Source organism: Teleopsis dalmanni, chromosome 1 (genome assembly GCF_002237135.1).
Source record: "Teleopsis dalmanni isolate 2A chromosome 1, ASM223713v2, whole genome shotgun sequence".
NCBI lineage: Eukaryota > Metazoa > Arthropoda > Insecta > Diptera > Diopsidae > Teleopsis > Teleopsis dalmanni.
This window is the reverse complement of record NC_051846.1, coordinates 165,698,538-165,714,316: the sequence shown is the minus strand read 5'-3', so window position 1 is coordinate 165,714,316 and position 15,779 is coordinate 165,698,538. Positions and strand designations below refer to the sequence as shown.

At 25.7% G+C, this 15,779-nt stretch overlaps 1 protein-coding gene across 1 annotated transcript; it reads left to right on the top strand.

Moving 5' to 3' along the window:
- Positions 1-4,944: 4,944 nt before the first annotated feature.
- On the top strand, positions 4,945-10,474 carry LOC119669910 (prostatic acid phosphatase-like). The gene is made up of 7 exons (XM_038079961.1): positions 4,945-5,259; positions 8,847-8,945; positions 9,029-9,112; positions 9,297-9,455; positions 9,516-9,701; positions 9,763-10,104; positions 10,168-10,474. The coding sequence occupies exons 1-7, from the start codon at positions 5,080-5,082 to the stop codon at positions 10,354-10,356; spliced, it is 1,239 nt and encodes a 412-aa protein (XP_037935889.1). The 5' UTR covers positions 4,945-5,079; the 3' UTR covers positions 10,357-10,474.
- Positions 10,475-15,779: the final 5,305 nt, after the last annotated feature.

Genomic DNA, 15,779 nt, shown 5'->3' with positions numbered 1-15,779 from the left:
TCAATATTTTAATATACCATATTTATAAATTTCATTTTTATTTTCTGCATTAATATTTACTAATATAAAATATTTAGGTATTTTTTTGTGACTCATTGCTGCAGTGCAGATAAAATTAAATTAAACAATTCCCTTTTTCCCAGTGTACTATTTAACTTCAATGTATTGCATTTTTATTGTTAATTATACTTAATCAGAGGAAACCTTTCACGCGATCATTAGTTATGAAAACATTTCGATTACCTTTTATGTTTTCATTGAAACTTGTTGCATTTTTCAATCTGATGCAATTGAATTTGAGATTACGTTAGCATATTTTTTGCTGAGGTTTTCACTTAAGTTTATTACACAATAACACGGTTGAACTAGATTTTAATTTAATCAAAAATAATTGCATAAAAATTTGTTGATTTATTGTTAAAATCAAAAAAGCAAAGATATTACAATTTTAATAATTTTCTCAAACAATTATTGAAATTCTTTTGGAATTACTTAAAAGTTCGAATTACAAATTCAATCTTTGATCTAACAATTATTAGTATTATTTAAATATTTTAAAATTTGTATCTATTATCATGTGCATACTGTTTTTAATTAAATTGAACTCATAGAATATTAAAACCAGATTTATCTTATTTCACGATTTAAGTAAACGTTCTATGTCTGCACTAGCTTATGCCGGTAGTGCTTAGTCAAGTATGTGGATAACCCTGTATGAGTTTATTTACATGCTAAGCCGTTGAGTTAGTTACTCACCGACTAAGAGATTATTAATAATTACACTTAAGTAAAAAATTCCGTACAACTAAGCAACTAAAAAGAATACTTTTTTTTATTAATAATATATTTTTATTATACATTGGAGTGCATTGTATTGAATTGAAAATATTAAATATTTGTATGTAACAAAATAATTAAAAAATTGTATGAAAATGAAACTAGGCATAAAAAATTCGTAGCCAATCATTAAAAAAATTAAAAATTATTATTAGTAACTTTTTAATTACAGTTGCTTAACTAACTGTAATATGTGTAAAATATATAAATTAGAATTATTCAATGTCAAGTCATATATATATATATATCTATATTTTGAAAAATGTTTGTATTGTAAAAACTATATGAAGGTTTTTTTATGCTCTCAATACTTTAGTTTATACTTTACTTCAGTAAAGAACTTAATATAAATAAAACAATTATTAATATTGAATACTTATTAATATTAAATATTTAATTATACCAAATACTTTAAATATTTATATATTGGTTAGCTTTTTAAGGATACGGAATTCAAATTGAAATATAATGAATAATCGTATTAATTAAGAAAATAGCATAATTGATTTTTATTCAGAATATAATTTAATTAGCCGTTATTAATATATTTTCGATAATCAATCCCAGAGTACTAACTTTTATACATGTTTAATAATGTTACTCAAACGATATTTGTTTGCAAGATTGATACTGTTTTGATTTAACTGTATACGCCAATAATGGTAAATATATTCATAACAAATGCTCTACCGGTGTTAAATTTGAAAATCTATGTGTCCTAGCTACTACTTTACTTATGGAGGTAATATAGTCATCGAATGTTAGCTTTCATCACTCGTTGATTATTTCTAAAGTATAATATGTAACACAGTCCGTTTATCTATTAGATTGCAAACTAAGCTACAATTGTGGTTGAGTAAACTGTCAATATATCTATTGCAGATAGAATTTATATCGTTCTTCACATAAGGATTATCGAGATTCTTGTAACTGTGACTGTTGGAAATGTGAAACAGAGCACTAATAAGAGTCCACAGATTTCATACATTTATAAGTTACAAAAAAGATAATAAATTATTTAAAAATATAATAATAATTTGTTAAATTATGAGTTTTTTTAATAAATAGTATAGTGTAGGAACTCATGCCTTAATTTTGAATAAGAAGACCTGTTGCTAAACATTGTCAAACGTCCGTAGAACATCAAGAATCTCTGAAGAAATTTAGTTAGCGAAGTTGATTTATTAAAATCAGAAGAATCTACATTTTAATAGCATATGTGCTTTTAGCTTACTGATAAATATATATGGGCTTATTAAATTATTTGTCTCATTAAGTTAAATGTCTCGGAATTTTATTGTTGCTGAACCGTAAAGTAAAACAATTTTACTCACAGTTTATTTGTAGATTTTTTATCATTAAATTTACAATATTATTCATTTTATTTAAGAAGAAGTTACTTATTTTTTGTTGTGTAGGTAAATAAATTAATCTTGGCATTTAAGAGGCTTCAATACAATATGTGTGATAACATGAGCATATTAATTATTTGATTATCATTTTTTATTTTTGCAATTGCACTCATTCATTATCTTCTTTTTTGAATTGAATAAATTAAAATTAGTTTCATATCGAATATAACAATTAGCAAATACAGTTACGCAAATTTTAACAAATACTTATTAAATACTTCAATATTTCCGATTCCTTCTAAGTATATATTAGTTAAGATTTTTTTAACTAAAGTATTAATTACATATAACAAAATAAACACTTAACACAAATAAAGAAATGAAGTACGAGAGGCATTTCCCTTTTTCTTTTAACAAAAATGTCCCCGAAGTTATTATGTCAGAATAAACTAGTGAAGGGATTATTATCGGCATGGTCAAGTAATGTTAGCGACATGGATTATGCAGATAACAATTGACTAATTTCCCACAGTTTCAATTGGATTCAGAATTATATGAATAAAAGTGAGGCGACATGCGAACGTTTGTACTTAATGATATTTTAGATTTTTATATTAATGTCAACAAAACAAAATCGATGCGACTGCATAGCTCAATTTTAAACTAGCTGTTCAGTTATTGCGTATGTGTTAAATTTTCGTTAAATATATAGTATATTAAATAGTATATAAATAGAGAGATATATTAAATGACAGTATTTATAAATCTGGCATTCAAAATAAACTTACAGAAGAAGAGGTAAAAGGGGAAAATGTAAAATTACACGATCGGAAAATTTCTTGAAAAACAAATCCAAAATACGTGGTGTTGTTTGGCTTATGGCTTGCGGTTGTGACGTCTTGAAACATATTTTCCACATTCATAACTTCTGCTACAAGGAAAAAAATTGTGAAACAGAATTGATTAGAATTGATTATTTGCATGAGTTTTTATTATAACATATTAAAAAAATTACAGGGCTATTTAGTCTCGACAAAATGCCTTAGTGCTTAGTGACTTTTTGTGTGTGCAATGACTTTTCAACGATTACTTGGTGCTTCTAACTATCCCAAGTGTGACAATTTCGTTTCTTGCCACATCCACTAAAATAAAATACAGTCTTTCTTCTAAAGAAAATTTAATGTGTAAAACAAATATTACTTTTTTGCACTAAGTTTTGACAATTTTAACGCATTTAGTGTTTATCAAGTGATCATTGATCAAAAAAGACATTACTATCAAATATTAATTAAAATATATGATGCCAGGGTTATATATATTACTGTACTTTCAAATCAGAACTATGGAATGGATAAATCTGTATATATATTGATCGTTACACTAAAACATATGTAGGTTTGAAGAGAAATTATTGCGAAATAGTATCCAGTATGCGAAATAAATGACAATATATTTTTGTATTTAATCAATTAGTTTTATTATAACCTTTTAATATCGAATTATATATGCATGTGATATTACTTGAGATACGGTGATTTACTTTTGCAATAATAACTAACACTATCATTGTATAAAATAATTGCAATGAATTATTGTATGAATTTTAAGAATTTTTCGCAAATAAAAAAATTCTAAAAATAAAGTTCATTTACCGTATCCACACCATATACATTTTGCGCACGAATATAAAACAATTAACTTAATAACAGTTAATAACGATATCTTTAAATCCAAAGATAATTCATACTATATTATAGCAGTGCAGCTCAGACTTTTAAATTTGTTATATTTTAAGTAGATTTTGTGAACGCAGTAACGGGCACCACAAAAGTTTATTGTACGTCTATAGTACTTAAAAAATAATATTGTCTAGAAAATATAAAATTTATAAATATATATATATAAAATAAAAATGTGATATTTCTATAATTTGTTGTACGAGTACATTAAGTAGTGAATATGTATATTGAATCGCAAGCCAATTACCTTCAAAAATATTCGCATACATAACATTAAAGTTAGTTTGTTCACGTATTTTAATTTAAAAAAATTTTCAATTTATAACGCGGTGAGAGATATTTTAGTTCGCATGATATTTACGCTCGTAATCACCAATTATTTTGAAAACTATCTGTTAGCATTTATTGGCAACTGAGTCGACAAAAATTGTAGTGAATACGAAAAAAAAACTGTACTCAAGTACAGTCTGGTGGGCAGCAGTGACTTAAAGTTTGTGAACAAACGTAGCCGTTTTAAATGTTTTAAACAAAAGCAAATTAAAATTGTGACAATCTCTTGAGTACGGAAACTTTTTCCGGATATATTTTACCTTTAAAGCGACCAACTAAATGAATGTCCAGCAGTAGTAAACTTACTTTGTGTCGCTTGTGTAGCTGTGACGCTAGCTAGCATTGCCGCACACTCTTATCCGATTTGATATATATTTTTTCACAAAACAATTCAAACGCTACAGATTAACTTTTATTTTAGTTCAAGCGTCTGCTCTAAACGTTACAATACTAAACAATTACTGCAAACTATTATTTACTCCAAACAAAATTAAATTTTTAAATAAATAAGTGTGCTCAAATTTAGTTCAAATTTATTAAATTCACAAAAAAAAAATTATATAGATGTGTACAAAAATAATTTAAAAATTTAAAATAAATATAAAAAAAAATCTTCTTATACGTTTTATGGTTGTGCATGAATTTTCAATTGCATTGTCTTAAATTTTATATTAAAAATAATAATTAAGTGAACTTGAATTCAACGCTGATAAGCTGAATTCTGCCGGTTTTGAAACGCAAAATCATTTTATTATTTAAAAAATTTGGCGATTTTCGGCAGAAATTTTTTGATATTTTTTGTATAAATATAAGTTACAAACATGATTGTAAATCAAAGACTGAGAAAACCTTTTTTCATCGCGATGGGACTCGGCGCGTTTGTAATTTTGGTTATAATTTGTGTTTATGCCAGCACCAGCGCAGATTCAAAACGGTTTACGGATGAGTGTTTCAAATCAAGTGTGGATACGAACAACTCAACACTGGAATTAGTGCATATTGTAAGAATGAAGAAAATCATTTAAAAAATATACAATAAATTTTTTAAATGCATTAAAAATACGTTTAAAATTTAGTGCACAAATCAAATCAAAATTAAATTATTTAAAGTCAAAAGAAAAATATTCTGGGTTTGAAAATTTATTGTGATATATGAATATAATAATTGAGAATAATTACTAAAATAAAAAAAAACTTGTGCTAAGAATTAATGAACTAAAAAATATGAAATATGAAATTTGATATAATTTTCAATATTCAAAAATATAGAAATATACATATAATGTATTTAATATGTATACTAATATTAATCAATAGATGTTTACTGTGTAAATGCAAAACCAATGTAAATAATCGGCAAGATAAAAAAAAATTAAGTAATTTTTTAACAGAATAGTGGAATAATAGCATTTCTGGAATAGTAATACAATTTAAAATTTTTTTTTGGAAAATAAAAAATAATTAAATGGGGTTTGTTGAGTTGAAATCCTTGTTAGCCTGTAGATTCAATTAGCTATAATAGAATGTTTGTATTAGTGTCAACCTCAATACTTCTGTGTTTAAATTTGGCCGGGCTTTAGGTGCTGTTTTTAAATCTATATTTTTATATAATAACACATATAATATAAAAAACAAACTTAAGATTAAATAAAAAAATATCACAGTTGTTAGCTTATGTAATATATTTTATTAACCTATATTTCGGTAATACAATTGTATTTGTATAATTGTAATAACACTGAAGATAATTAATTAATTAATACATAGTAAATTCATAAATAAATAAATAAAGAAAAACAAAAAATAAATAAAGAACAACTAAATAAAAAAATAAATATATGTGTACATTTATGTATTAAAAAAATAATAAATACATACATAAATAATTAATAAAAAAAAATAACCACTAAATAAAAGGGGTATGAAGAAACCTCACAGTTAATAGAGAGTAAAAGTGCTTAAGTGCACTGACTTAACTAGCCTCAACATAATAATAAATAAGAAAATAAATAAATGCATAAATGTATAAATTGTTAAATAAATAATATTTATATTTATATCGAACTAAAAAAATTTATAACAATTTCTAACAATAAATTATGTACGGGATGTATGTATTTTGTATTTAACAATAATTATTAAACAGACAAAAAAAAGCATATCAATGTAAAAAATCTAAAACAATTAAAATATTATAATGCAAAATATATGATACAAATTACGGTTATTAACTTGAAAAAATTAATAATAATAATTTTAAATATATAAACCAATTATCAAAAATAAACTTAAAACAAAACAAATAAAACTTAAAAATGATAAAAATTGAGTTATTTAATTTATATTAAGCTATAATTTATGTAATATAAACTAAAATCATAATATGATATAATATAATAGATACCTTAATAATGTGATATAAAATTTAAACTAATTACCAAAAATAAGAAACTAACAACAAAATAAACAAAAGTTAAAAATGATACAAATTAAGTTATTTAATTTATATTAAGCTATAAGAATATATTTGATTTAAACAAAATACGTTGGAATTATTTATATAAAGTAATTTTAACACAAGTATTTTAGCATATAAATAAAGATTTCGACAATATAAACCGTATTGGAAAATATTAGTTAAATGTTAAATTTTTCTTAAAAAATAATATTATATAAATATTTTAGTATATTCTATTTTTCAGTGAGAATTATATAGAAACTACGTACGTTGTTAGAATAGGTAGGCGTTAAAATCGTTGTTGCAAATAAAATGGGAATTACAAATAGATAAGCTATAGGAGTACCTGGACTCTAACAAACGATTGCTGCGTATTGAATAAAAAAGATTTAGGTCGAGAACATATTGAAAATACTACATGAATCCTTGTTTACTGACCTTGGACTAAAAATGAAATCGCTTTAACATTTTTTATGGTTAAAGCAATTTAAGTGCTAGAATCACTTCTCTCATATATTTATAGTTAATATTATAATTATATATTATTAAATAATATATTCACGCTGGCAAATCGTCGTGTAGGGATTCATTGCTATATTTCGCAAAAAACTATGGTGCTTTATGAAAAGTGAGCTTCAACGAAGACGGAGTATATTACATCCGTTTTTTGAAATATTAAAGGCGCTGTAATTGTTAAAGAACGCCTCATTTACAAAACATAAGTGTTTTTTCAGCGCATTGGCGTATATTTCAAAAATCATTATGATTAAAACACTTAAGTTTCGCTTCAAAGTGATAAGTCACTAGATCTGGCCACTAGTTAGTATTTATAGTTCCTAAAGTTAAAGTCTTAAAGACGTCGCAATATAGAGTTTAGAATGAATTTTGTCTAAAAATAACCAAAAATAATTTGTAAACATCTCTTTTTATGTTATGCGATAAACTAAGCGCTCTTTAAATTTTACACATGCTAGAAATTTCATATAGTTAAATTAATTATATATGTAAAATTATTAAAAATTGTGATTTTATAATCTGTACAAAAGATCTTTAAGGTTATAAGCTGTGCATGGCACTATATATAATGATAATTTTATAATACATCACATTTTATTATTATTTTTTATTATATTTCATAATAAAAGAAAAAAATTATCTACACAAAGTTATTTTTTAAAAGGAATATATAACTAAAGAAACTGTTTAAGATTGATATTGGTTTTTAATGGGCTTACCAAACAATATTGAAAACTCTCTATTATATTATTAATTTATTAAAAGTATAATATTTGCAGAGCATTTTTTTTTAATTACTTTTTTTATTTAAATTAGATAAATTAATCATATATCTAAAATAAATTGTCTTCTTGAGCTTTTTAATTTACAATTTAAATTAAATAAAAAATACCAATAATAAAATTATCAAGAAAATTAAATGACCAAGTTTAGCTTTCAATATAAAATTAATTTATTAATTCTGTATAATAATATATATTATAATTCAGTATTTTAATAAAAATTTGTTGTAATAATATATACACTACAAATTAATTAAAAATAAATATGCACATTAACTAATATATTTTTTAATCGATCAGTTAAATAATAAATATATTCAGTAACTAGAAATTTTAATAAAATTTCCATTGCACTAATTAATAAATATAAGTTTAAAAGAAGTTTCTGTATTGTATAAAAATTAATTACATTATGATTAAGTTGTAAAAAGAAAAAATATAAAAAAGAACCTAAATGTGTTATAATATTATTGAACAAATTTCTGAAAATTGATTAACTTTCTCATTATATAAATGGTTTTGAATTTTTAGTGTTATAAAATAGCATTATTTTCAAAGAACTAATTAATTTTTTAATTATCGTTGAATTGAATATTTAAATAATGCAAATACAGCTATTAAAATTTAATTTTTTTTAAATATTAAATTAATTCTTTAAGAAAATTTAATTTTAACTTAAAAATAACAAACACCCTTAGCATTCTTAAAGAGATGTTTAAGTTTACATATAAAATAAAGGGAACAATAGTACTCGTATGTGTACTGTGAATACCAGTCAACAAACACAACAATTTAAAATTTAAATTTTAAAATTCATATAAAAACATTTCAGGTATTTCGTCATGGTGCACGTACTCCAGTTGATACCTATCCTAATGATCCTTATGTAAAAGACTCATTCCGACCCACTGGCTGGGGACACGTGACAAATGTGAGTAACGTTTAAGCCATTTTATTTTACTTGCATACTTTTATTTATTTTATTGCAATACTGAAGTCTTTTAAATTTTGCAGAAGGGTAAACGCGAACTCTATGAATTGGGAAAGTGTCTGCAAAAGCGTTATAATAAATTATTGCAACCATTCTACTCACCTGATGTAAGTAGCAAATATCTTTCAATGATTTATAAAAATGTTTGATTTCAGTAAAATATGAGACAAAATTTAAATTCATATTTTAAAAATAAAATCAAATTATTTTACTTATAATATATACTTTTTATTATGTGTATGTTATACATATAATCAATTTATTTTATTTAATTTTTTTCAAACAATACAGCTGGTTTATGCACAAGCAACAGCATCACCGCGAGCATTAATGACTTTATCCACAGTATTATCGAGTATGTTTCCACCACATGGTACACCCATGGAATGGTCACAAAAGCTTAACTGGCAGCCTATACCTATATTTTCCGAACCTCTAGATCAAGACTCAGTAAGTTCATAAATATAAAAAGTAAAGACCCATATATTTGATAAGTTTTTACTAATTTAGTTACTTTTGGTGCGAACATCTTGCCCGCGTTACTTTGAAGCACTTGAAGAGGTATTACAACTACCAGAAGTTAAAGAAGAGTTAGCGCAGTACGAAAGTCTGTTCAGAAATCTATCAATGCTTACAGGTTCAAAAATAAGGACAGCAGAGGATGTAAATTCTTTATATATAACACTTGAAGCAGAGGTATAAATATTAAAATAAAACAAATAATTATGAATACATATAATCTCATAATACTTAATAGCGAGCATTTGGTTTACCACTGCCAAGTTGGACTCAAGATTATTTTCCTCATAGTATGCAATTCTTAGCTGAACAAAGTTATATATATAATGCATATACAACAGAGATGCAAAAAATTAAAGGTGGTCCATTTTTAAAAAAGATGTTTAATGAAATGCAGCAAAAACGGAAAGGAACGTTACAACCAAACAATCGCAAATTATTTATATATACTGGACATGATTGGACTGTGGGAAATATTTTAAGTGCACTTAAAGTATGGGAACGACAGATGCCACGCTTCGCAGTTATGGCCGTTTTCGAATTACATAAAAGTAAAACTAACGGCGAATATTATGTAGAGGTTTGTACTTCTAAACAAAAAATAGAAATTTTTTTTATAACTGAAAAAATATTTGTTCGATAGATATTTTTACGCAACAATGAATTAGGCTATCTTAAGCAATTGAAAGTACCGAATTGTGATTTAAAATGTCCTTTGGATAAACTAATTGAGTTGAGTAGTGCAGTATTACCGAATGAGCCATATGAAGAGAGATGTAAAGCAAAAAATACTAATTTTGCGGAACCACCGCCAAGACCAATTGATCAATAGATACATTTTAACTGACAAACACAAAAGAAAGTGTAAATATCTCAGTATTATGTGCAGGTATTGATCATAAGTTTTAAGTTTATTGTAGATTTGTTTTTTAAGTTATGTAATTCTAAATTAAGAAATTTAATTACGTTGTTAAATATATAAATATACATATATAATTAAATAAAATATTTTGTTAAAAAGAAAAACTAAAAAGAATATATTTATCAGTGCGGATATTAAAATTGATTTCAATTTTTGAAAGTAGTCAATTAAATTGTAATTAATTCTAATTATATTTTTTTTTTGCCCTTTAATTTTATTACTGTTGCTAATTTCTGTTTCCTGTAAGATAATTACATTTTTGAATATCTAATTTCATTATTGAATAAAATTTTAAACGAGACGTATGAATTATGAAAGTATCCATGCCGTTGAATTTAACTGTCAATTTACCGGCTCGGCGACCTTCAAAGCATTTTGACATGAAGTAATTAGCTAATTATATTTTTTTTCAAGAGTTATGTAAATTTTTAGTTATAAAAGGAAAGCTGTCTAATTAACATTACAAGATTTCACAATATTTAAATATGCTAATATAAACAACTTCATTTTATTTTTTGGCATTGAACTTTGCGACATATGTATATATATGTGTATATATATGTGTTTAATTTAAATTCTTGCCGGAATTGTTAAATTTCCTAAAATATTAGAATAAATAAAATTTAGTTATGAGTAGCATTTCATATTTAGTCACATATATTACCATAGTTTATGTTAGGTCGATTTTAAGTTACGTTAGTGTAAATATCCAAAAACCCAATATTGGGAAAGAATAACAGGTGTTTTGCAATCGGAATAGCTTCTAGAGCTTTACAACCTAACATGATTTAAAAATTGTAAGCAAAACCAACTTTAGACACTTACATTATATGAGTTTTGACAGGGCATTGTAGGTGGAATTATCACTTTATAAAATTGAAAACTTACTCTAGTGGAACTTTTACGTTTTGTAGCAAAGATTATAAGATTTCAATACAAGTGCTGAGAGTCTGCCTGGTACGGATGTATAAGCGAAAGAAATACCTAAATAGGCATCTTACAATATATCAGATGAACAATGAAGACATAATAAAGTACCTACTTTATCAATACTATACTTCTTTGAAGAAATCGCACTTGTGGAAACACTTTCAGTCCATGAATGAGGCATAATATATTCTAGCTTGCAGTGATAAATTTTCCAATATGTTAAAAATAATTCGAAAAATGTTAATTATTCTAATAAAAACAACAAAAACAAAAATATTTTAAATAATATATATTAGATTTAGTCGGTTATATGTATATATATAGTACGTATATATACATTTATTATTAGTATTTAACACCAAAAAGTTTAAGTACGTTAAAAGCAAACTAGCAATGGACTATATTATAGTTATAATAATTATAATATTATATCTATGTAATTTTCAGATTGTAAGTACCAATGATTGGTACTTGCCATATTAGAATCGCAGTCTCATTTTCTAAATATCTGAATTAATGCCGTACTGTTATTGAAATGCAAATGAGTTGTCAAAAAATTTTTTTTTTTCATTTTGTGTTAGTGCATGTGTAATCAAAAAGTTCGGTCATTTAAATAGTTTGTTGTTGTAATTGATACTAATAATACTATAAAATGAATTTAATTATAAGTAAACATAAATTATGACAAATGTAGAAACTCAGTCTTGTGTTCACTTATTACATTTCTGAGTTTTATTCTCGTATATAGTTCTCAGATTTCTGGTTATAAAAGGAGTATTAATATTGTATATTTTTCAAATTCTTGAATAAATTAAATTTTTGATTTATAAAGTAAAAATATCCACTAATATTAATTAAATTCATATGTTTTTGTGAGTTAAAAATACTTCAAATAATCAAATAATTCACAATCTAACTTCTGCAGTATTTTTTGAAAATTAATATATTGTATAAAATTCTTACAATACAATTTTACAATTTGTGTAAAAAAAAGCAGATTACTTTATCATTCAGTCGTTTGCAATTAGAATTGATACGAAATTTTGCTCACATAGATTTGTTTGCTTTTATTTTTTATATATGTATAAATATTATTATTTCGTATTATTGTTTTTTTCAGAATATATATTCTGTAAAACCGAATATTGTTTAATTTATTAGAAACAACAGTCTCTATAAAAATGAAATACATGTATTTTTTATGTAATAACAAATGTAATATTACATTTAGGTAATATTAATTAATATTAATAATTTTGTATTATTAAATATAAAATTAGTTTTTAACATTTTTGTTAAACGATTTTTTAACAACGACAAAAGAAAATAAACATAAGAAATGCAAGTACTGGGATCAAGAATTAAAATACAAAATAACAGTGAAAGTAATAAACTTGGGCAGACAAAAAAAAAATTGTATTAGCAAAATATAAAAATTAATGAGAGAAATTGTAGAACAAATAGCGTAAATATTTATATAGGAGATTATTCAAAATGGTGAATGTTTTAATTGCGACAACACTATTTTAAATAAGAACAGGGACATATATTAGCTAGAGTGGAAGTTTTGCTAGGGACACCACTGTCGAAAGACAGCTAGGAACCAATGACAGTTACTATTAGCAATTAAAAAAATTTATTCCATGGAGTACATTAATACAAATATCAGAATGTTCAAATTAATAAACAAATATTGAATCAAGAAATTTGAAAACAGAAGTCGTACGTCTTTCTCTGCATCACCACATAGTAACTTAAGTTATTGTATACGACTTGGTACATGCGTTTAGACTACCTCTGCAAAAATAACGACTTAGATCAATGCTTTACTTGTTCTAAACTGTTATAAATTAAGCATCATTATTTAAAACAATTAAGCTCAATAGTATAAACTGAACACATATTCAAACTTAAAACAGTCAGCTTGAGCCTCAAATAAATTTAGTATATGTTTTTATTCAATACTCAAATAAATATTAAACTATATAAGTTTATTATATAGTTTATAATATGCATTTAATTTGGTAAATGTCATCACGGTCATTGTCGCTGTTCTCTGGAATGTAACGCACAGCCTCCACGCAACCGCTCTAGACAACAACAATATCCGCGTGCAGTGAACTAATGTGCGCAGCGGAACCTTTTTTATTGATACACGAGGTTATATTTCGGGCTTTGATGCCTCGGATAAGAACACCACATACTGTTGATGAGACAAGCAAATGTTAAAAGAATATGACTCAAAAATATATACCCGGAATGTCCGAACTCTTTTCAAACAAAATTCATCTATACAGACGGTTAAAGTTTTAAATAAATACAAGGTTTATAACATATTACATGTCTTTAGAAAACACGATGGACGACTCGAATATGCTATAAAAACCTACATTGTAAAATTTACTATAGCTGTCATGCAACAAAGCACGAATCGGATTTGCGATGAGTTGAAGGATGTTTCGCATAATCGTAGGCAAACAAACAACTGATAAGATTAGGAGTGTTACGACGCTACCTCAGAGAAAGACGCAGCATGTCAAAGCGCGGAGCTATCGGCAAAAGAGAAAGGATGAAAATTGTCTTTTCAGGGGAAAAAATAACGACGTAGAAAAACATAGCTGGTAGTGCCGTCATATTATTTCCATTTTTTTAAAACCGAAGTTTTTTCATTATCGGTTTCAATGAAGTTCCGAATTGAAAATAAGCTGCTATGACACATTTTGATAATATCGCAGCTGAATTTATTCGACTGGTCGTGAGTCGAGATTGTGACGATTGTTTTGAGCTTACTATAACAAACGCAGGAAATGATTCTTGTTCTAAATGAGAAAACCACGAATTACTTTCTATGAACAACCAACTATAAGTTTGAAGTTGTGAAAGACTTTATATATTTCGAAACTATCAGTCTAAAAATTCAATGAGGAATTTTGATAACAGATGTTACTTCCTGTTAACAAACTTCACCTATACCTGTCCTGCTATATGGTGCAGAAGATTGGATAATATTCGAGATATTAATTCCTCGAAAGATTTATGGTTCTTTATGCGTTGGAAACGAATTCCGAATTAGATCAAACGATGAATTATACCGTAAAATTGCATAGTTGAGAGCACAGAATTTTAGCATCGTCCTATAAATGGTAAAAAAAGTTCCAGCTAGTAAGTCAGCTTGAGACTCAAATAAGTTATATATTTAATATTATTCAATTGAAATAAATATTTAGTTATATAATAAGCTAATTAAATAATGTGAAATTCCATGAGAATTGTTGAACAAATGCTTCGTGAGCTATTTTATATATCAATTTGGAAACCTTTATTACATTGTTTATGAATTTATTCTTATATTTATAATCAGTGTATAATCAGTGTACACATTTTTAGTAGACTTTTTAGTGTTGTTTTACGTTTTTTAGATGGGTTTAATATCGTTCTTTATTATTTAAAAAATTAAAGCTATAAAAGTTATTTTTTTTTATTATTGGAAACAATACGTTAAATAATATAAATACATGTTTCATTTGACTACGACTAGTTCAAGTACAGAGAACTATCAAGCAGTTTTGTTTAATTTCACAATACGTTTTACAACCGCCAAGTTGTCAAAGACTTACTGCTAACTACTAATTTGGGAGTAGATCTGAAGGATTAATTTATTTAAGTCTCCTAAGCACGTCAGATGTATTAGACAGATGGTGGGCTGTCTCGTTTAGGTGCTTTTGTAACCGTTTTTCGTGCTTTATCGCAAACCTTTGAATTACTACATCCACAGATTCGATCTTCAAGTCCCGATGGAAGTCAGTATTCCTAATGAACCACGGAGTGTTGACTAAATTTCTTAAAAGTTTGTTTTGGAAATTTTGGATGATTTGAATAGACGGTTTTGGTGCACATCCACATAATTGGATTCCATACGTCCACACCAGAGCTAAGACTTGCTTGTATATCATTAATTAGTTGCTTAGAGATACGGGTGATTTTTTCGTAAGGAGACAATATAATTTTCTGTATTTTTATTCCAGTTCAACTCGTTTTTTCTTTATATATTCTTTCCATTTCGACTTTGCATCAAATTCATGCCAAGGTATTTAACTGTATTTGAGTATAGTATTCGAGAACTTGACATAGTTATCGGCAAATAGTCGATTTTTTTGTTTGTGAAATTTACATGGACGGATATCGTTTGGTTGAGCTCAATTTTCTATTTTTAGTCCAACTCATAATTTGATTAATGGAATGTTGCGTTGCTTCTGTTGATTCATTTATGGTATTTCTAGTAGTAACGATTGCTGTATCATCTGCAAACGTGGCAATGACACTTTCTGGTGGGACTTGCAAGTCGGCTGTGTAAATTAGGTACAGAATTGGGCCAAGTATACTTCCCTGCGGTATTCCGGCTT

Bases quoted from the DNA above. Each gene is read 5' to 3' on its own strand.
- LOC119669910 (XM_038079961.1), top strand. From the start codon at position 5,080: ATGATTGTAAATCAAAGACTGAGAAAACCTTTTTTCATCGCGATGGGA. The intron at 9,702-9,762 runs GTATAAATATTA...AATACTTAATAG, and splicing joins ATATAACACTTGAAGCAGAG to CGAGCATTTGGTTTACCACT. The intron at 10,105-10,167 runs GTTTGTACTTCT...TTTGTTCGATAG, and splicing joins ACGGCGAATATTATGTAGAG to ATATTTTTACGCAACAATGA.